Raw genomic sequence first — 22283 nt, 5'->3', positions numbered from 1 at the left:
TGGCACTCACAGTGGGCTGGGCCTCCCACCATCAATCACTGCCAAGCCTTACAGCTGGATCTTATAGAGGCATTTTCTCAATTGAAGCTGCCTCCTTTCAGATAATTCTAGCTCATGTCAGTTTGACATAAAACTAGCCAGTACATCTGTGCAGATTAAAAAAGAAGATGTGTTAGAACAGCTCAAAAAAGTAAAGCTACTGAACAAACTCTCAGTCCCAAGTTTGGGCCTTCCCAATCCCAATCCAGAAATGTGCTTTTACACCACAAAACTGTTCCTAGCCTGTAAGCTGAGCACCCATGAGAAGCCACAGTACAGTGAAGGAACACTTGCAGGAATCCACGAAACTGTGTGGATCCAGCATTTTTATGTATTCCAAAGAAACACATCCCTTTTCTACATAACACACTTTCATCTTTAAAATGGAAGTTCTGTCTTTGTGACTTAAGATGTAAACTCACTTAAAATCTCTGCTGAAGCTAGGTGTTGAATTTTTATATTCTATCTATAGTATAGTTTCTTAGTCATAGGTACACAAAATATACCAGCCCCTTGGCAGCAATATTATTTTGCTTAACGTAAGTGCCCATGTCCTTTACATTGAAGTTACTGTCATAAATCACAAAGACTCTCTAAGGAAAGGCCTGTTGGAATGCAGTTGCTCTGCCTGCCAATTCTACAAGCCTTTAAATATCTCAGCACTGAGACCCTGTATAACAACTCAAGACCTCTAGTAACTCTAGCCACACTCTGAATCATCTGCCTAAGCTCACCACTCTGCACTATATGCCTAGCCTCACCACATCGAAGCCAGAACTAATTAGAACAGGGGTAGCCAGCTGGCCCAATCAGTCTTTGGCTGGCCCTGACCCACAAGTCAGGCTTGCCACAAAAAGTTGTCAGTGATGGACAAACCAAGGCTCTTGGACTTCTATTGAGTATCTGTTTTGGTTTGACTTTAATTAACAGATGAAAATAGTGCACACTTATAGGGTATGCTGTGATATTTTAATACATGTATTGTGCAATTATTAAATCAAGATGATTAGTACTTCAACCACTTCTCATTTCTTTGAGTTAAAAACATTTTTAAAAATCTCTTCTCATTATCTTCAAGTATTTAATATGATACAGTTAATTATAGTCACACACTGTACAGCAGAAACAATAGAAATTACCTTTACCATCTAATGGCAACACTGTACCTGTTGATCAATACTTTTCTTAGACATTTGAACTCAGACATAGAGACATACATTATGGGTAACAGCTGCCACCCAGGACTAAAACACCAGGAAATCAAGATAAAGTAGAAGCTGAGTTAAGAGGAAAGGTGGGAGAAGGGAGGCTAAGCAAAAAGAGCTTGAATCTATGAAAATGGCAAGGTGGCATCGACGTGGCAGCCAGAGTGCAGTGAAGAGATACTTACACACTAATGGAAGTGCTTAGGCTACAACTGGACCTACGGAAACAAATATCCAGGGTACTTAGGTGTTGAAACTATAAAATGGTAGGAGGATGGGGGAAAAAAGAAGAAAAGCTGCAAAAGCCGTTCAGAAAGCTTCTGGTAGGGAGTCCTCATCTCCATGGCTGCCTTATGAATTTGATGAGGTCTGCTGTTTTCTTAAATGCCCGTGTCCACCCTAAAAGTTAGCCCTTTTACATAAGTGGATTTCCATTCCATCTAAATAAAGGTGTCTAAATAAACAATAACCCAAAGGGCACATGTAAACAAAATATTTTTTTAGCAGAAATTTTGTTGAGACTGCCAGAGATAAAGACTGCATGGGTCTTTTTCACACTGAGTCATCTTCCAGAAAAGCAGGTTGGTTTTTTATTTCTCACCAGCAAAGCCTCCTGAGGAGCTGATTTTCTTTGAAGAGTTATTTATAACTTTTTTCTTTCTTTCTTTTTTTTTTTTTTTTTTTTTTTTAGGAAAAGGAAACCCCAAGATTGTCTGCCTATACGTAAATTAAAGATGGTACATTTCTCTTGGCTTTCTCTAAACACAGAGGACAATGACGAACCCAATCCAGGCCATACAAGGAAGCCAACTTGTTCCTGTTCTATCATATCTTTTATAATTTGTCAGCTCAAGGGCTTCTCCCACAGTAGTTTCTGGAGCAGTGGGCATATTCCAGACACCACACCAGGAAAACCTGGATGTTAGTGGTTCAAATAAGTCCCTCAAATCAACTTTTTTAGTTTATTTTTTAATTAAGTATCCAGGACACCAAGGCATGGTTGGATTTTCTATGATGGGAACAAAAGGAAATTTGCATATGTGAAAATCATATGTATCCATCTTTAGTCAATATTCAATTAACAGCCGTTAGTCATATTGACAACAAACTACAATTAGATTGCCATATACTTTCAATACATAAGATGCTGTTGTAGAACTTGAAAAGGGTACTGCATAATTACTAATGCCTATCAGCTTGTTTCTAGCAGTTCTTTATGACCCACTGTTAAGACAAAATTTAGAATTGTTATATCTTAGATATTCAGCACCAGGTGTGGTGGTACACACCTTTAATCACAGCACTTGGAAGGCAGAGGCAGGCAGATCTCTGTGAGTTTGAGACCAGCCTGGTCTACAGAGTGAGTTCCTGGACATCCAGGACTGTTAACCTAGAGCAACCCTTTCTCAAAAACAAACAAATTTAGATAATAATGTTCCAGACTTCTTTTGCAGTGCACATCTAGAGACTGACTTTTTTCCTCAAGGTACTGGATTTCTATGCCTTCCTATGAAGTGACAACTCTACGATAAGAATTCTTCTGTGCTGGCTAGTTTTGCCAACTTAACACAAACTCATCACCTAGGAAGAGGGATGAGAAATTACAACCATCAGGTTGGCCAACTGACACGTAGGCTTTTCTATGGGGCACATTCTTGATTAGTGACTGAGGTAGGAAGGCCTAGCACACTGTGGATGGTGCTACGCTGGCCAGGTGGTCCTGGGTTGTATGGGAAAGCAAGGCGAATGTTTTACTAAGGTGACTAACTGGAATTCAGTTTGTGGCCAAGAAAGACAAACTTCACTGTCAATTTGACTTAAGTAAATGAAAGTTAAAGGTTTGAATGATCCAACTAAGATCCATATATAAAGTGGTTACAAAAGAAATGATCAGTCAGGTGGTGGTGGCGGATCACACCTTTAATCCCAGCATTAGGGGGCCAGAATCCTGGAAGTCTATTCCAGGCCAGCCAGTCTAAAACAAACAAACAAACAAAACAAAAACAGGAAGGGAAGAATCACATGGTAAGTAGCCATAACAAATTTGAGTTTGAGCAGAAAACTGCTTTAGAGTTTAGTTAGTTGGTTAGTTTGTTTGTTTTTAAGATTTATTTATTTATTATGTATACACTGTCCTACCTGCATGTGTGCCTGCTGGCCAGAAGAGGGCACCAGGTCTCATTATAGATGGTTATGAGCCATCTGTGGTTGCTGGAAATTGAACTCAGAACCTTTGGAAGAACAGTCAGTGCTCTTAACCTCTGAGCCATCTCTCCAGAGTTTAGTTTTTCTTAAAAAATAGGCTTAAAAGACATTTCTTCTTTGCCTCTGCTAATCATTCCTTCTATATAACTCTTCTTTGCTGGTCCAATTCTTTTACCTACCATGAGATTAACCACCTGTGCCATGGCACCTGCTCTGACCATCATGTCACAAAAATACCACATTCATCATGAGAAGCCCATGTTCCAACCTTTGTTGGTTTGTTTTTTTTTTTTTTTTTTTTTTGGGATAGGACTTCCTTATGTACCCCAGGCTGGCCTCAAATTCCTGATCCTCCTATCTCAACCCCAGTTGTTGAGTTTTGCATGTATGTGCTGCTATGCCTGGTTTCTGACTCCAATTTTGGTTGATTCCTGTCTTTCTGGTTTCTGAGTTTCCAACAAGTTTATCAGTTCTCAACCCTCTCTCCCTAACTGTCCTTCCTAAGCAGCCTCATGGCTTACTTTTCACAAGATCATGCCTTGCTAATACACGCCCTTGCCTTTGCTACAGTCATCAACCTTACTTGTCTCGCCTTCTTCTCTCTAAATAATCAGTCCTATCACTTCTCCTGCACATTCTGCTTCCTCTATGAGGAGCACTCTGCATACTGTGCCTTCACTGATTTTTACCTGCTTGTTATCCTCCACCATCTTCAATTCTGTACTGTGACTGCAATATACAATACAGATGGTCCTGTATTGTTCTAACTGGAAGACAAAAAAGGGTTTGTTTTGTTTTTTTCTTTTGGTGGAGAGGGTCTCCTTATCCCCTAACTCAGGGCTAAGTTTGCATCCACATCAAATAATATTAGTCATTCCTATTTGTTTAATTTTGTGGCTTTAACTTTTTTCTAAAATTAAGGTCCTTTTTATTACAATAACCTAATTTTGAAACAAGAACTCAATTGTAAGAGGCACATTCATACTTAAATGACAAAACACAGAATCAGTAAGTTTATAGGCAATTACATGTTTTTATTACATAAACGTAACATTCCTCATGGCAGCTGGTCTTCGGTTTGCTTCCTGCTTTGACAAAATGTCAAGTGCCTGTAGAAACTGTCTAAGAATGATTTAAGAAGACAAAAACCCTTTCACACCTCCAAAAATGTTTTATTTCCTACATTTCCCAATTACCTTAAGAAAAATAATAGGTTTTGCTTATTTTACAGTGTAATGTTTTTTTTTCCATGGTATAAAAACAGGACTTCTCAATGAGTCCCCTTTGTTTACAAAGTTCTATAAAAACATATAATGAAGCTTATGCTTGTCTTTTGACTTAATTATTCCAGTTTACCAAACATACCACAATATGCAAACCACATCAGTCTTGCAGCAATACAATGTCAACGTCATCGTGAACCCCTTGCAAAAGTAGTTCTCCCGTGTATGTAACAATCTTTCTTCGTTTTGCAGCTTTCAGAGTTCCAACTAGTGCTTCAAAGAGATTGGCACATCTGTCATCTTGGAATAGTACCCCAAACTTCACGCTTAACTTTCCATCAGCATCTAATTGGAGAAACACAAGGTTAGTAAATGCTTGCTTCTACAGATAGCAAACCTGGAATATCTTCAGGAAACATCAAACAATATTAAAATTTAACACTAACCCTCTTCCTACATTGAAGTAGCAGAATAAACACAATGTGCTTTCTAAACAAAGACTGAAAGGACAGAAAAAAGCACTTATACAAGGTGAATGAGGCACCACATTCACCTTGTTTCAAGCTATCCAGGATATTAGTCATATAATATAGAATAAACATACTAAAATCTTTAGTCCTAAAGAAGCTAAAGAACAAGGAAGACCTTAGGGAGGAGGCTGAAACCTTATTCAGAAGGGCAAACAGGATAGACATCAGAAGTGGGAGAAGAGAGGGAACAGGACAGGAATCTACCACAGAGGGCCTCTGAAAGACTCTACCCAGCAGGGTATCAAAGCAGATGCTGAGACTCATAGCCAAATTGTGAAAGAACGGGGAGATAGAAAGGCCTGGAAGGGACAAGGGCTCCATAAGGAGACCAACAGAGCCAAAAAAATCTGGACCCAGCGGAGCCTGGGGAGACTGATGAATGGACCAAGGACCATGCATGGAGAGGACCTAGACCCCCTGCTCAGATGTAGCCCATGAGCAGCTCAGTCTCCATGGAGGTTCCCTAGTAAGGGGAGCAGGAGCATGAACTCGGTTGCCTGCTCTTTGATTACCCCTGCCCCTGGAGAGATAGCCTTACTAGGCCACAGAGAAAGAGTATCCAGACAGTCATGATGAGACCTCATAGTCCCTATCAGTGGACTAGAGGAGGGGCATATGGGGAGAAGAGAAAGGGAGGGTGGGACCAGGAGGAGATGAGGGAGGGGGCTACAGCCATGATACAAAGTGAATAAATTGTAAATAATAATAATACTAATAATTGCAAATCAACCTATCCAGGGCTACACTGTGAGAACTTTTCTCAAATTAAAAAAGTAAATAAATAATAAAAGCAAATATGCTATGGTACTAAGGTTGTAGATACATTTCTTTCAATTTTGATTTTCAAAATTTTTATCTGGGACTACAGAGATAGCTCATCAGTAAAGAACACTGGTCAAATCCTAGAACCCACTAGGAACTCATACCTATTTGTAACTCCAGTTCTAGGGGATCTGATGTCCTCTCCTGACCTTCATGGGCACAAGGTATGCATGAGGTGCACAGACCACGCTGGCAAAACATCTAGATACATTTTATTTAAAAATAAAAAAATTTAAAACAAATATTTCTGAAAAATAAATAAAAGCAAAATTCTGTCAGTTGTCAGATTTAAAAAGACAACAAATAGAAGGGAAAGAGCATGTTGTGAGCACACTCAGTGTGAGGGTTGCAGGGAATGGCTTATAACAAGCCACACTCTTCTACCTATTATGGCCACTGAATCTCAGTTCCCAGTGGAGAGACCCAGAAATTATTTTTACAGGATTATCTCATTTGGATGTCAGTTCATAAGATATTTATTTAAAATAAAATAAGGTAGATGAAAAGTAGATCTGCCGTTTAAGCAGCTGTTGATGGTTGGATATAAATAAAGGTGCTAGGTAGCCTTGGACAGCCTTTAAGCAATGGCCTTCTGTTACTACATCCAAAAAATGAAGGTAAAAATGTGCTTGACAAGACTGTTACCAGGATTAATAGACATCAGTAAAGTTAAAAGTTCTCAAAATAATAAATCCCAATTTACAATAATAAATCCCAATTTTCCCCCTTTGGAAGCACCAAAAGCAGAGTTCTCCTTTTCCCTTATCCTTCAGTCTGATGAGTGTCCAGGTAACTACGCTTTCATAGTGTCATTGTAATTCCATCCACTCATCTTCAATGACCATGTATTGCTGAGTTGTTTCTCTAATTGTCTGTCATCGAGGCAACTAAGCTGTAACTGGCTACTCCTTACTGTCTTCCTTTTCCTATTTTTGTCCCCAATATACCACTGGTGGTAAATAAAACACACTGAATGATAAATACTATCCTGTGTTACTCTTATAGCGGTCCTCAGGCACCTTCAAAGTAAAGTGAAGAACATGGCCTCTCTTGGCCCCTCTGGGCTGAGCAGCCAGTGCTTGCTTGGTCTTCTGTGACTTCACCCCATGTTTGGAATTAGTCATAATAAACTGTCTGTTCTTGCCCAAGGTGCCATAGAGATCTGGCTTCTGTAACTGTACCCACGTTCCAGGATCACAGACACAGTTCCCTACCGAGATCCGTTACTCTTGAGCAGAGTCAACTGTACCTTCCTGAGACATCCTCCACAATTCTCTCCATCTCTAGTTATGTCTTCTTACTAAATTGAAGGTGTGTCTATCAAAGCACGCATCATAAACTTCAGTGACAACATTTATTGAGTACTTGCTATGTTCCCAGAACTGTTAAGTGAACTTTATAGGCATTAAAACATATTCAATCCTCATTTCAGGTAAAAAAAAACAAAAAACAAAAAACACTGGTTTCGAGAAGTACCATTACTTTATATCCAAATAAACTGCCAAGTTAAAGCAAAGCAACGGTAAGATACATTCTGTTTTAGAGACTTTAAAATGCAAAAACTGTCTGAATTACTGAAACATTACTATTACATAAATAAGGATAACCAAGACGGAGAACCATGACAAAAGGCACATATCACCCAGAAAGTATAAGACGAACAAGTGTCATTCCCAGAGAATCTGACAGGAGTCCATGTTTCTGTTTTACCTTCTTTTGAAAATGCTTTTACCTAGCAGCATGTGGTGGCACATGCCTGTAATTCCAGCACTCAGGGAGGCAGAGGCAGAGGCAGGTGGATCTCTGAGAGTTCAAGGCCAGCCTGGACAGGTCCATAAAGTGAGTGCAATACAGCCAACGCTACACAGAGAAACCCTTGTTTCGGGAAAAAGAAAATAAAAAGTTTGTACCTGCCCCTAGAGGCGTTGTAGGTGTGGCTTCTGTGTCACATGCCAACGGATGGCAAAGAGGAGAGAGTCCATGTCTACCCTCAGTTTTCTGACCTATGAGACAGAATTTCTATTTTCTTCTGTTATCTCTACATTTGTGCCAAATAGGTATTCAAGAAAATGAAAGACTTTAGATCTCCAAGCAATCATATTCTCTAGTTCTTCTTTTCTAATTGGATAAAAAATGAGACTTTAAAGATTTGGACTTTAAAAAAGAAACATATATCATTTCCTTCATCAATTTCCAGCTAGAGCTCATACATCATATGTAGATTAGTCAAAATAACTCCAGGCTCAACTTTAATAATTAACTATAACATGTCAAAAGATGACATAGTTCCATATATGCTTTCCAACTCAATAAGTCATCCTTTGCCAACAAAAAGGTCAAGGTGTCCTTGTGAATCTGTAAATTTTTAAGTATCTTCATACACATGGATATTATGATAATTATCTTGTCTTCTAATGATAAAGTTGCTCATTTTGAAGTGGAACTTCAGAGTGTCAAAGTAAAACAAAGACACTCTTTTAGGTGTGCAAAGGTTAGAATTTTAAAGCCAGCTCACCCGACCAAGTCCAGCGAACAGCAGGTTGACATGAATAGGAATGGCCTACAAAGTTTTGCAACTATGCTCTAAACAAGCCAAACAACATACTAATTCTAAGTAATGTGATCCTATTGGAGCTAGAGAGACCCTGAGATTGTAGGAGAGGAAAACAAGTAGGAGTGCAACTATGAAAAATGAGACTCCCCAGATTTGTATCCAGTGGGTGTACTGAAGGGTAAGAGAAAAGTGGAGTTAGTTTATTTGACTAGGGATCTAAAATACTAATAAAAATTACACTCTCTGATGTCTTCTCAGTGTTCTACACAAACATCAATTCATTCCCATTCCAAGTTCACCCTTATGTGTCCCTTCCTTAACTAACCTGCCTGCACTTCATTTCCAAGTCCCACTTGATTCAAGGCTTAACCAAGTAAATGTCCCCAGCTTTACAGTTATCAATAATCTATGGCACCGGAACTATATTGAACTGAATGCCAGGACTTCACAGTCTACTAAGCCTTTTTTTCTTCCTGACAACTGCCTCATCAATTGTTATCTATTTCATCAATTAAGATACTAATGAAAAAAGAACATGCCTATGTCACTTATACTTTGGCAAGGCTTGTCACATATGGAAGAGCAGCATCAGTCAGTGACAAGATAATTAAACTCATGTTGCTGTGACCTCCACAACACCTCCATATGTCTCTAGGGTAACATTTCAGTTATTATGTCAAAATAAAATGATCAGAAAAGAGGAAGAGGAGGAGGAGGTTGGGACTGGCTCTGTGGTAGAGCACCTGCCTAGCATGTCTGAGAGCATGAATTCTACCCCAGGACTACCAAAGGGGGCAGGGGGAATAATGCCACCCAAAGACACTCATGTTCTAATCTTTAGAACTTGTGAATTTTTCAAATGTGATTAAATAAGGGCTCTAAAAAAATAAATAAATAAGGGCTCAAAAACAGAGCATTGTTCTGGATTATCTGGGTCCAGTTAATAGAATCAGAAGAGTTCTTGAGATGGCAGAGTACGGCAGTGTAAAGGCACCTGACTTCTCACCTGCTGCTGGTTTGAAGACAGAGAGAGAGAGAGAGAGCCTTGAGGCAAGGAATGCAGTCAGCTCCAGAACATAAAGTGAACTAAAAGGTGGTATGGACCTGCAGTCTCAAATCCCTCCAGAAAAGACTGAAGCCAGCCAGCACCTAGATCTGAGCCTGGAAAGACCCTCATCAGGTGTCTAAACTATAAAACATAGGATGTGTGTCCTGGTATTAAACATCTTGCTTTCCCATGGCTAAATCTGTGGTAACTACAAGCTGGGTGGTGATGTTGTACGCCTTTAATCCCAGCCCTTGGGAATCAGAGGCAGGCGGAACTCTGTGAGTTCAAGGCCAGCCTGGACAGCGAGGGCTACACAGAGAAACCCTGTCTCTGGAAAACAAAAAAACAAACACAAATGCTGAGGATTCAGCTGAATGGATAAAGTACGTGCCAGGCCAGCATAGGAACTTGAATTCAACTACCAGAACCCACATTAGAAGAAGTGATGATGGAAGACCCTGGGGCTCACCAGCCAGTGAGCTTAGTCTATTTAGTGAACCCATGCCGCAATGAGAGACCTTGTCTCAAAAACAACTCAAAGCTGAGCCAAGGAGTGACACCTGAGATTAACCTTTGGCTTTTACATCATGTACACAGCCAAGCACATACACACAGAAAAGAAAGAAAACTAATACAAAAGACACAAAGAATAAACAGCTCATTAGGATTTTTAGAGTGCATCTATCCTTAAAGACTTTGTAATTCATAAGCAAGCAGTTCTAAAAAGAATTAAGCTATAATGACATAACTTTTTTCTCTCTCACTGTACAGACCAGGCTGACCTTCAACTTGTGATCCTCCTGCCTCTGCCTCCCCAGTGCTGAGATTACGAGGGTGCTGTGTTTGCTTATGAGATACTCTGAAACACTAGTTTTCATTTATGTGATAATTTATAACATTGAATTCTATTATTCTAGTTGCTGCTGAATATGTCCATTGTTCTTATATTCAATATGCTCTCAAATCGTTGTACATCTCAAATGTAGCAACACCTCATGCTCTACGTACAACCGTCTCAGCACAACCTAAGAGAAAGGCATCAATACACCAGTTTCACACATTGTTGTCATCAGAGTAGCTGCTTGGCCACTGAAGACAAAGACACCGAAAAGAAAGAAAATTTAAAAGTTGGTTTATTTTACTTTTATGTTGAGAATTGTACAACCCCAAAAACTTGGAGAAATTAAAGACAACTGTAATGGCTGTTGTCAACTTGACTACATCTAGAATTAACTAAAATAAAATTTAACAGCTTGGCACATGTGCGAGAAAATTTTTTTTTCTTAATTAAATCATTTAAAGTGGGAAGACCCTAAGCCAGGCATGGTGGTGCATACATTTAATCTCAGCACTCAGGAGGCAGAGCAGGCAGATGGCTGAGTTGGAGGCCAGCCTGGTCTATAAAGTGAGTCCAAGATAGCCAAGGCTACACAGAGAAGCCCTGCCTTGAAAAACCATTTAAAAAAAAGTAGGAAGACCCAGTTTTTATCTGTATCTTTTAAGATGGGAAGATCCACCACTGATATGGGTCACACCTTTTGCTGGCAGTCAGTATAAAGAACATGGAAGAAGGAAGCTTGCTCTTTGCTTGCTTGCTCTTGCTAGTAAGTCCATTCCTTCACTGGCATAAGGGCCTACTTCTTTGGGATTCTGCTGTATACTGAAGACCAGCCTTGCAGAGTGAACAACTACTAGATTCTTGGAGTTTCCATTGGTAGGCAGCCATTGTTAGAATAGTTTGACCATAGCCCTTAAGCATTCTAATAAAACCCCTTTTCTATAAATATGTAGAATCATTCTGCAAGTGTTTCTCTAAAAGGCCTAACACAACAATTTACTATAATTTCAATCTAAGTCTCTAGTCCGTTATAAATTTATAAAATGGTAGCAAAATAGAGCAGAAAACAAGGACATTAATAACAAAAACATTTCAACATAATGCAAATGCCAGATTATAATGCAAACAAACAAACAAAAAAAGCTCAGTGATTTTTCAATTAAAAAATAATAAAACTATCCTGAGTTTTTTGTTTTTCCATATGAAATTGAGTATTGTTCTTTCAAGATCTGTAAAGAATTGTATTGAAATTTTGATGGGAATTGCCCTGGAATCTATAGCTTGCTTTTTGGTAGCATTGTCATTTTTACTATGCTAATCTTGGCTAATGAAACTGATGCAGAGACCCACAGCCAAACATTAGGCAGAGCTTGGGGAACTCCTTCAATCCTTCTTTGCCCTGTGGAAGAGGCAAAGAAGGATTGAAGGAGCCAGAGAGGTCAAGGACACAACAAGAAAACCTACAAAATCAAATAACCTCTGCCCATAAGGGCTCACAGACAATGAACTGCCAAGCAGAGAGCATGACGGGACGGGTCTAGGACCCCTACATATATCTAACAGTCGTGCAGTTGGGTCTTCATGTGAGACCCTAAAGTGGGAGAGGGAGTGTTTCTGACTAACTTTGCTTGTTTTCACATCCCTTGCCCTTAACTGGGCTGCCTTATCTAGCTTCAATAGAAGAAGATAACCCTAATCTTCCTGCAACTTGATATGCCAAGACTGGCTGATATCTTCGGGAGGAAAAGAAGGAATGGATTAGGGGTGAGGAGAGGTAAGAAATAGGGACTGGAAGGAGAGAGGAAACTGCGATTGGGATGTAAAGTAAATAAATAAATAAATTTTTAAAATTATTTCATTGATTTTCATGTAAAATGGAATTATTACTAGTAAATGGATTTAACTGAAGTGAACATACTTTATTACCTTGAAAAATTAATAAAACATCACAACCATTCTCTGCCTCAGAAACCCAACACCCCAACATCCCTGTGTCAAACATCCCCTGATGGGGGTTACCACCTTAGGCTGTGGGCAAAGTGTGTCACTGTGTTCTCAGTCCTGAACTGCATTTCGAGAATGCCAGTCTTGGGGTACACTGAGAAGAAACATTCACTCTGCATTAGAATACTTACTTTTGGAACCCAGGCGATGGATTTCCTCCACTAGGAGGTTAACCTCATGATCCACATTCATTGCTGACTGAAAGAGAAAAGAAGTCTATGTTACAGGCACTTTTATACTCCATGAGGTACACAGCAATCCAAAAGGCCTTTCTCTTTTTCAGGCAGGATTTGTCACTATTATTGACCATGCCCATTTTCTACATGTATGAAGTTTAGTGCACAAATATATCTCAGTATACTTCTACTCACAGAACTTCCTTCTCGGTTGTCCCTGTCTTGTGACAAAAACTGGCCACTAGAGAGAAGATGGCCTTTGTCCTGACAACAGTATTACTCCATACAAGTCTTGTCACCCATCCCTGCTAAGCACCATAACTGTAAATGGGAACAGGATACATTCTCAAGGCAGAGAAAGGCCTCCAGTGAGCAGCAAGGTGGCAAGCACTCTCCGATGGTGGGTCTAAGGCCCTACATTAGAGATCACAGGGAAGGTGGCTCAAGCAGACAAATGGTAAAGGGCACTCTATACAAAGGTAAGAGGAACCGGATATTGTGGAAACAAAGGAGAAAGCACAAGGCACAGCTGAAGCAGGTCCTGAACTAGGAAATGGAGATTTCAGGATAAACTATACTTATACGCTCCCTGCTCTTCAGGAGCCTGAAGTCTAGAGCTAATTCTATCAGGCTCACTCAGGCCAAAGCCACCTGAATCCCTTCAGGTCAGTGCAGTAATGCCGTCCAGTTCACACACTGGCACATTACCCTACTCCGGACTCTGCCGATGAAAACTGACTGCATTGCCTTGCTTGTAGGGAGGTTCATTCATGTTCCCATCAAGAAGAGTCCAGAAAAATAAGAGCTGAGCCTGCAAAGTCTTGCTAAGTCCTCCTGTGGCTTGCTAAGTGTTCACAAGCTGGATCCTGACCTCTGTTCCAGGCTCCTCCATTGTGCACTTGAGTGTTAAACTGCAGCTATATGAGTCTTTCTAGTCCTCAAATATCCCTGGCAACACTGCCAGCCTTCTCTGCATTCTTTCTTCTGCTCAAGCTATTGCCATTCCTTTTCTAAGTCTTATAAATAAGACTTACATCCCAGCTTGGATGTAACATCCTCCAAAAAGCATTCCCTAACCTGAGGAGAGCTCCCCTGCTGGGTGTTCCCATAGCACTGTAGGCCTCCTTTATTTCAGTCAGGTGGAATTACTGATTTCTGGGCTTGCTTCACTAGAAGGCAAATTTCTCTCCACAGGGATCTGACTTAAATACTTCTTGTTATCAAGCCTGGCACCAAGAAGAGAGGTTAAACAAATGCTGACATGAACTAATGAGAACAGGCAAAGGGATGAGGGGATGGAACACCACCAGCAGAGACGAGCAAGTATGAGCAGCTGAGCAGGAAAGGCATCTATTCAGTCTGCTTTCAAAAGAGAAATTATGCAGAGTGAATAGCAAGCCGGAGTTCTGCTACTGTTTTCTTTAAGGTGATGACTTGGAAGAAGCAACTTCATCCATATGGATTATTACTAAGTCCTGGTAGCTTTTTTTTTTTTTTTTTTTTCAATGCAGTTTATTCAGGAACCTTGAACAATCTTCTGACCCTGGGGAAAGCCAGTCCACAGCTTAAATAGCTTCTGGGTAGCCAACCCCAGTGTGCCACGTGGGCAATGCAGATAGGTCCACATACACGGAAGCAAGCCAGATCCTCAGCCTTAGCCAAATGTGGAGTTGTTTGTGACAGAGAGCACTCACCATCGGGAAGGTGAAAGGCGGAAACCAGTTCCATCTTTAAGGCGCGGCATTACGCAGCTCTCTACAGTTCCCCCTTTTTGTTTTAGACGCATCAGGCAAGAATAGAGGTCTGATCTCTGATATTAGAAATAAATTGGGACTTTGTACCGATGTTCATTTAGGTGTCATCCACTCAAAGAGCATCAGACCCGTCCGATAGCTTTTTCTCAGAGGCGGGACCTGGGGCATCAACCCACATGCAATCAGACTTGCTCTTCTCTGGGTCGAAAGCGGCTGACCCTGAGTGCAGTTCTTAGCCTCGCATCCTGAGCATAACATTTTAGCTCCCATGCTTGGGGAGACTGTCCTGCTTCAATGGGTGTTGGTCATGGCTGCATTATGCTGTTGTAAGACTCTAATCTTGCATATATACCACAGGCAAACCAAGGAGACCAACCCTGGTAGCTTTTAAAGTAAGAGTGACATCTACAAGCATATACCACCTGCTTAAATGACACTGATTGGGACACCACATTTTCTATCAGCTAATAATCAAAAGTGCCACTACCATCTGCTGTTATTTGCATGAGCATTTTGTAACTGAAGGGGCTGACATTGCAGTAAAATGCAAAATCTTCAATTAAATGCAATCCTCTAGAACTTATCAAAAAATTATACTGTCCACCTATATTAGGTATACTCGTGTTGGTGAAGGCATGATTATGTAATTCAAGGCACAATTCTAAAGTGACACTAAAAAGCTAAAATATTCCCCAAGGATAATGGAGGAAGTAAGCATGTCTCCGTCAGTGGTGACCGGCTGCTGTTCTGAGGGGCCAGTACTGTTTTCCCACGCTGGCACATGCTGTCTAAGCTTAGTTTGGAGCAGCACTTCCCCCTTTACTCTAAGTCCATGTATGTGAACAGAGTATTACTCTCTGCTCCAGAAGCGACCGAGTCAGCAGCACTGGTTAGACGCATCAGGTTCCTAATCAATTCATATAATTTTCTTCCTTTTATGTTTTTTTAAACATTGATTTATTGCAGGCATACGTGTGGAGGTTTGAGGACAAGTGCTCTCAAAATAATCAAGTTCAGCCTGAAGATTTTGCTGGACTATTGGTAAATAACACCCTCTCCACTGGTTCTAAGACATGCATTTACAACCCTGGTGTAAATGGTCACCCTGTGGAAAGGCCCAGCTAGGAATCCAGCAGAAAGTTTAGGCATAAAAATGACTCAGCCTGTGCCCGATCCTGAATCTTCTCGTTATACGAACCAAAGGTATTTTTCCTATTTGTAATGTGTAGTGATTTATATGATTTTCTATTACTTGCATGCTAAAAAAAAAAAAAAAAAAAAAAAAAAAATTGATCCAAAAAGTTAGCTTAACCTGATATTTAAAAACAAACAAATATAACTAACATCCTTGTAATGTACTTATATACATAGCCTTGTCTGGTATTGTTCTATTGGTTTGGATGAACAGGTACAACAGAAGAGCAGATTGGGAGGCTGGCAGGATGGCTCGGTTGGTAAAATACTTACTTTGCAAGCATGAGGTTACTGAGTTGGAGCCCCAGAACCTTCATAAAACTGTTGGGTACAGTAGCACCTATGACTGCAATCCCAGAGCTGGGGAGACAGCTCCCTGGCATAAGGAATGGGTTCCTATAATGCCAAAAGACATACCAGAAAGTTGGCCCCCGCCACACTCACTACTGTTAGGCCCCAAGTGACTCTCCAGTTGGGCTCCACCAAAGTAGACAGAAATCCAAAAACACAAGAGACAGATCCTCTTTGGTCTATGAAGCTTAGTACATACCAAGTAATTAATGACTCCAGATCAGACCTTACAAAGTCCTGCTGGTTATGCTATAATTTAAATCTCCCTGTTATGAGGGCATTGCTCTCAACAACACTATCAACTTCTCTGCCAACCCCAATGTGTGCAAATGGCAGCAAAGGGAGGGTGAAAGACTCACCCTTCAGTCAGCAGCAGGACAGGGTTTATGTGGGGAGTTTGTGCCATCCTCCCATCAGCACCTCTGTAACTACACACTGCAATTGTCCTCTGACCAGACAAACAAGTACCTGGTGCCTCCGACACTGGCACGGTGGGCATGTTCCATGGGGTTGGCCAAATGTGTCCATGGAATAGCACTTAACCATACTCAAGATTTGTGTATGCTAGTCCAACTAGTCCCACAAATTGCCTACTACCCCGAAGAAGAGGTGGTCCAGGCCCTCTTCAGGAACCAGTTACACTGGCTAGATATAAGAGAAAACCTCTATCCTTGACATTAGCTATTATTCTGGGGACTGGCTTAGCTGGAGCAGGAACCGGTATTGCAGCACTGGCTGTACAAAGCCAGAATTATAGCAACTTAAAGGCAGATACTGATGAAGATATTCAATGCCTTGAGAACCCAATCACTGATTTAGAAAAGAAAAAAAAAAAAAGTTGATTCCCTGACAGAAGAGGTGTAGCAAAACAGAAGGGGCTTGAATCTGTTGTTTTTTACAGCAGGGCGGGCTGTGTGCAGCCCCTAGATAGGAATGTTGTTTTTATGTAAACTACTCAGAAGTGATTAGGGAATCCTAAAAGAGTAAGAAAAAGTCTCCAGAAAGAGAGGATTCCAGAGGATGCTTTGAATCCTAGTATAATAGTTCCCCTTGGCTTACCACCCTTATATCTACCCTGCTGGGACCCCTACTCATTTTGATTTTGATTTTTACCTTTGGGCCTTACATTTTAAATCACTTGGTAGCTTTCATGAAGGGATGCTTTGGAGTGATATAGAAAATGATACTCAGATCCCGTTATGGAAGGGTAAATCTGGAAGACCCATGATTGGGTCTTCACATGACCATGAAGGGGGGGGTCAATGTGAGGCCTGTGTAACCCCATTTCTGAAAAAGAAACTCCATCTTAAGGGTAACTCTGTCTTAGGCATAAACTTGTTTCAAAAAGGAGAAAAACCCAGAAAAACGTGCTTTGACCACTCACCTCTGGTAATATTTAACCATCACCCCCAGCAACATCTAATCAGTCAATACCTAAAGTTTACCCAAGTGTTCTTTACAATAGGATGAGTAAAACAATTACAGTTTGGGCCTCCGGACACATGATATATGCTGAATGTCAATCAATCATAGAACTGCCAAGCTGGAATTCCCCAAACCTTGCTGTAACCCTAAATAAAAACCTCTCTCTCCCTGAGCTCGGGGCGGTGTCAGTGACGTGTAGGTCTAAGCTCGAACTTGTAATAAAGACCTTATTGCATTTGCATCAGAATCAGCTCCTTGGTGGTCTTTGGCGTCCACGAGACTTGGGCATAACACCCACACATTATGAGAAGACTCGATCAGATTTTCAAGCCATATAAAAATTCTCTATAAAACTGCCTCATTTCAGGAAGTAAGGATCTGTGGGACCAGGGAAAACAATGAATGCCTCACCAAGGTTAGAGACTTCTCTGAGTCTCCTGCCTGGATATTTGTCTCTTCAACATAATTCTCTCCCACTCTCTACTTCTAAATGACACCAGGAAGATACTTTAGATTTATACAATAAGAAACAAAGAGGAAGGCCCTCTGCATAACTGCTTACATTAAAATGGGCACTAATCCAGTTTTAAGAAGGGAAAGCAAAGGGTGTTTCTTTATAATTAATTACACAACAGGTTCCTTATCTGAGTTAATTCATAATTCTTTTTAAAAATCTTTTTTACATTTATTTATTTTGAGAAGGTGTGAATGTAAAGGTCAGACACAACTTGTGGGTTTTCCATGTGGGTCACAGGGATCAAAATCTGGTCATCAGGCTTGGCAGCAAGTGCCTGCTGAACCATTCACTTACCCTAATTCATGAAATTCTAAGAACTTAGTACCCACTTTATTGAGAATGAAACAGGCTCACAATGATTAAGGCCACACAAATGCTGTTCCTCACATATCATTTTGCCACTTCTTCCCCTTCTTTTGCTATTATGCAAATGAACTAATGTAACAGTGTATTCTTATGTAATATCATATACTGAGTACTTACTAAGGCAGAGCATTTACAAAGCAAGAAAAGGCTCCCTGTCTGTACCCCTGTGAATAGAATAATAGGTTTACTACTGCATACACAACTTGTCATTTAGTCATTTATTTTGAGAGGGAACAGAGAAGAAAATCTTCACATTATACAATCTTTGGAAGACCCATGGCAGTCTAAAAGCAGGAGAGGAACCTTCGGCTGGAGTGAGAGAGATCAAGAACAATGAGAGGTCATGAGCAGAGCAACCCTAAGAAAAAAGAGCCTGTTTGCTGGACCAGAAGATTGGCAGTGGCAGATGTTAGCCGGGGCCGTCTAACTGTCTGTCACAGACTCTAATTAAGCTGTCTTGGTGGGACTCACAAAGAGAAGGGCTGTGGCAGAAGCTACAAAGGCTCCATCAATACACGTTTGGAAAGATATGTCAGGAGCTTTTCTCTAGTTATGTTTTAAAACTCTAGAGACAATAGGCCAAGGAAATAAAGCCTACTGGAGTTGCCTCCCCTGGGAACCGGCAGCCAACTTTACAGGCCAGCTGGGCGGTCTCACTTCTATCACTAACAGCTGGCGTGGGTCAAAGGCTGACTGGGTGGGTACCTTTCTCCGTATTTGCTCGCTCGAGCGTACTCCATATTTGGTCATGCTCCTACAAGTTTGGGGTCTTGCCAAATACAGGTCCCCAAATCCTGTGCACCATTCACTCAGCCCTGAACAGTGGCACAGGACTGCAGAGCCCAGGATCACAAGGGCTCCATCAGGAAGGCCTTTGTCTTCGCAACTCATCCTCCCTCGGTCCCCCACGGCCAGCCTACTCGAGGGCACTGCCCCGGACCCCAGGAGTCCGGCGTTCCCTCACTCACTCGCCCTCCGCACTGCAGAAGGAACTGTCCTAGCGCCACTTCATTCCTCCGGGATTCCCTCCAGCCCCCCAACCCCCGGCTCTGCAGAACCGCGCCCCACTTCCCTAACCCCCGCAAGCCTTCGCCAAGTGCAAAACCCACACATTGCATTGCTGCAAACAGCGGTTAGGGCTGCTCCTTTCCCGGTCCGCCCCGGCCGGCAAAACGTCACGTGAGCCCAGTGCGGAAGTGTGCCGGCCGAATGGGGCGCAGGGGGCGTCTGCCCACGGCCCATGCAGCTGCACCTCGGCACCCCGGGTCCGGCACTCCACCTGGGGCTCGGCCTCCCGAGCGTCGGGTCCAGCCTTTCCCCAGGGCCACCTTCTTCTCGGACTCTCACCTCTCTGGTTGCTTCTTTCTTCACTGAAGAGCTGATGCCTGCCGCGTGGGTCTGAACCGAGTTCTCAGCTTCCGCGCCCTGAGGAGGAGCAGGCTGAAGAAGGAAGTGGCCCTGGCGAAGAGAACGGCTGCGCTGGAGGAGGGAGGGGGATAGGAGAGGCGTGGGGGGCAAGTAAGACAAAGTGCTCTCCGGAAAGGGGCGGCCGTTCCCCCAGGACACGCCTAAGAGGAGGAAACCAGAGCAGACGCCAGAGCTGGAGGCAGGGTTCTAGGAATGCGGACACAAAGTGCCAGCACCTCTCTCCGTCCTACTTAGGCAGGACACGCCGCTCAGTGCATTGATTTCCTACCAGAATATCTTACCCGACAGGGGAGAAGGCCCCTGAGGACACTGAGGTCTCCTAGGAAAACCGTGCCTCACATGGGTTCTGTGTGCTAAGAGTGTGAGGCTCAAGGAAAGACATGAATGAATGAATGAATGAATGAATGAATGAATGAATGAATGAAAGAGAGACTCAGTGTTCTATTTGCAAACACCTGCACCTTCAAGGCCAGTTCGATCATTGATCTTGGGTCAGAAAAGATTTGTTTCTTTAGGTTGTTTTCTACATTTCTTTCACAATTCAAATTAGTCAAATTCTCTTTATTTCTCTCACGTCTACTTGCCTTACCCAGAGTTTTCAAATAAGAAAGTCAACTCAAATTATTTGTATAGTAGTTGCAAATGTAGCCGTAAGGGAAATTTCTCACCCCACCCCCAATTAATTAAGACTACACAAGACTCTGGCCTGGTGACCAACACCGTGCAGGCAGGCAGATCTCTGTGAGTTTAGGCCAGCGTGGTCAACGTAGTGAGTTCCAGGACTGCCAGGAAAGTCTGACTCAAAAAAAAAAAAAAAAAAAAGTGACCTAGTCTTTGCCACCCCTCATGAAACAGGATGATTAGCAGTTATCCCGCAACTGGTGAAACTCTGATCATTTGGGCCAATCAAGCCTCCTTTGGAAAGTCAAGGTGGTGAATGTGGAGAATGAGACATCTTCATTAAGGCTGAAAAGGGCAGGTCCAGACAGAGGCCCAAAGTGGATTTCCATTAAGCAATAAAGTTGATCCTGCATAAACCAGCAGAGAGAGAAACAAGAGAGAGATTGGAAGGTGGGTGAAGACGGTGGAGGAGTTGGGGAGATTGAAGGACAATCTGTGAGAAGCTGAGGCTGTGATAGGAAGGTCACAAAAACCTGCTTTCGGAGGATTTGAGAGTAGGCAGGTCCCCTAAACTGTGCTGAGTACATGTGCTCCCTGTTAGAATATATTTTAAAATTCCACACACTAAAAAGATCTGGATATGAAGAGATTTATCTGGGGGAGGGAAAGGAGAGAAGTAAGAGGAGAGGAAAAGGGGAGCATGGTGTGTGTGTCCCGTGTTCCCCCACCCCTGTCCCAAGAGAAAAGTCAGAGAGGAGGGAAGAGAAAGAGAAAGAAACCGCAGCAGAGAGTGCAAGAGAAGAGAGAGAAGCAAAAGGGCCCTTTTATCTGGGCCCCTGGCTGCATGACATCACAGGAGTGGTCTAGTGTCCACTTGTGAACTAACACTCCCCAAGCTGTGGCCTAGTTGCCCGACAAGGTCATGGCCTGTCACATGAATGTGAACCTGAATGAGTCTCTGTTCTGTTAAGTCTGGCAAACCTGCAAGTTCTTAGAATGGGTCTCTATTCTATAAAGCCTAGCAAATCTACAAGTTCTTATGTTTCTTGTGTGAGATGAAGATTAAGATGACTGTAAGATCCTTCAAGGCCTGTTTTTGTCCTCTTAGATAGAAACTAAAAAACTATAATTACGTCTTTCAAAGTATATATAATGCAAAAACTTGTTAAAGAAAAAATTCCGTATTTATCAATTTCCCAAGCAAAGCCATACTGCAAGGCTACCTACACTGTAAAATCACTTGTTAAGAGGCAATTTCCCAATACTCTGTGAGCAAGGAAAAAAATAGATTATTTTAACTAAGTAAGTAAAAACTGTTATTTTGAAACATGATTTACTCTTACCCTGCATAGCGTACACACATGTAAGCCCAGACCAGGCAGGTAGAAGCCATAGGATCTGGAGAACAGGCCAATCTCAAGGACAAGGCAAGGGGAAGCCAGTCTGGGCTACACAATACATCATCTTAAAATATATATAAATAAGCCTGATGTGGTGTAATCACACCTGTAATCCCAGCACTCAAAAGGCAGAGACAGGCAGGTCTCTGTGAGTTCAAGGCCAGCCTGGTCTACAAAGTAAGTCCAGGACAGCCATGGCTGTACAGAGAAATCATGTCTCAAAAAACAAATATATACATATACACACACACACACACATACATATGTATATATGTGTATGTATATGCTATTTGTACACACCCTATCGTGAGTCTACAGAAGAAATAATAAACTTCATATTAATCTACTGAATAAGTAATTGCAATTCAAAAAAGTATTTTGCGGTTTTTGTTTTGTTTTAGATGCCATCTCAGAAAACATCTTGGGGTAATCCAACTGAGTCTTGTGGCTTTCCCTAACTTCTTGTTGCTGCTTGGTGTTGGCTTTTAGAATGGACTGCTGGTAACTTGATGACTGAGTTTGGTAATCCCCTAAAGACCCACCAACCCTAATCATCAGGAAATAGATAAAAGAGTCTATAGCC

General features: G+C 41.7%; 1 protein-coding gene and 1 pseudogene across 1 annotated transcript; one reads left to right on the top strand and one right to left on the bottom strand.

The window, feature by feature from the left end:
- Nucleotides 1-4462: 4462 nt before the first annotated feature.
- Nucleotides 4463-19803, bottom strand: Abracl (ABRA C-terminal like). Its single transcript, XM_021644517.2, has 3 exons — nucleotides 19599-19803; nucleotides 12600-12666; nucleotides 4463-5017 (listed from the first exon to the last, which is right to left on the bottom strand). The coding sequence occupies exons 2-3, from the start codon at nucleotides 12658-12660 to the stop codon at nucleotides 4833-4835; spliced, it is 246 nt and encodes an 81-aa protein (XP_021500192.1). The 5' UTR covers nucleotides 12661-12666; nucleotides 19599-19803; the 3' UTR covers nucleotides 4463-4832.
- Nucleotides 7934-8058, top strand: LOC132653379 (small nucleolar RNA SNORA17; annotated as a pseudogene).
- Nucleotides 19804-22283: the final 2480 nt, after the last annotated feature.

The sequence above is a fragment of the Meriones unguiculatus genome, chromosome 3 (genome assembly GCF_030254825.1).
Source record: "Meriones unguiculatus strain TT.TT164.6M chromosome 3, Bangor_MerUng_6.1, whole genome shotgun sequence".
Taxonomy (NCBI): Eukaryota; Metazoa; Chordata; class Mammalia; order Rodentia; family Muridae; genus Meriones; species Meriones unguiculatus.
The sequence above is the reverse complement of the archived record's forward strand: the minus strand, read 5'-3'. Positions and strand labels throughout refer to the sequence as shown.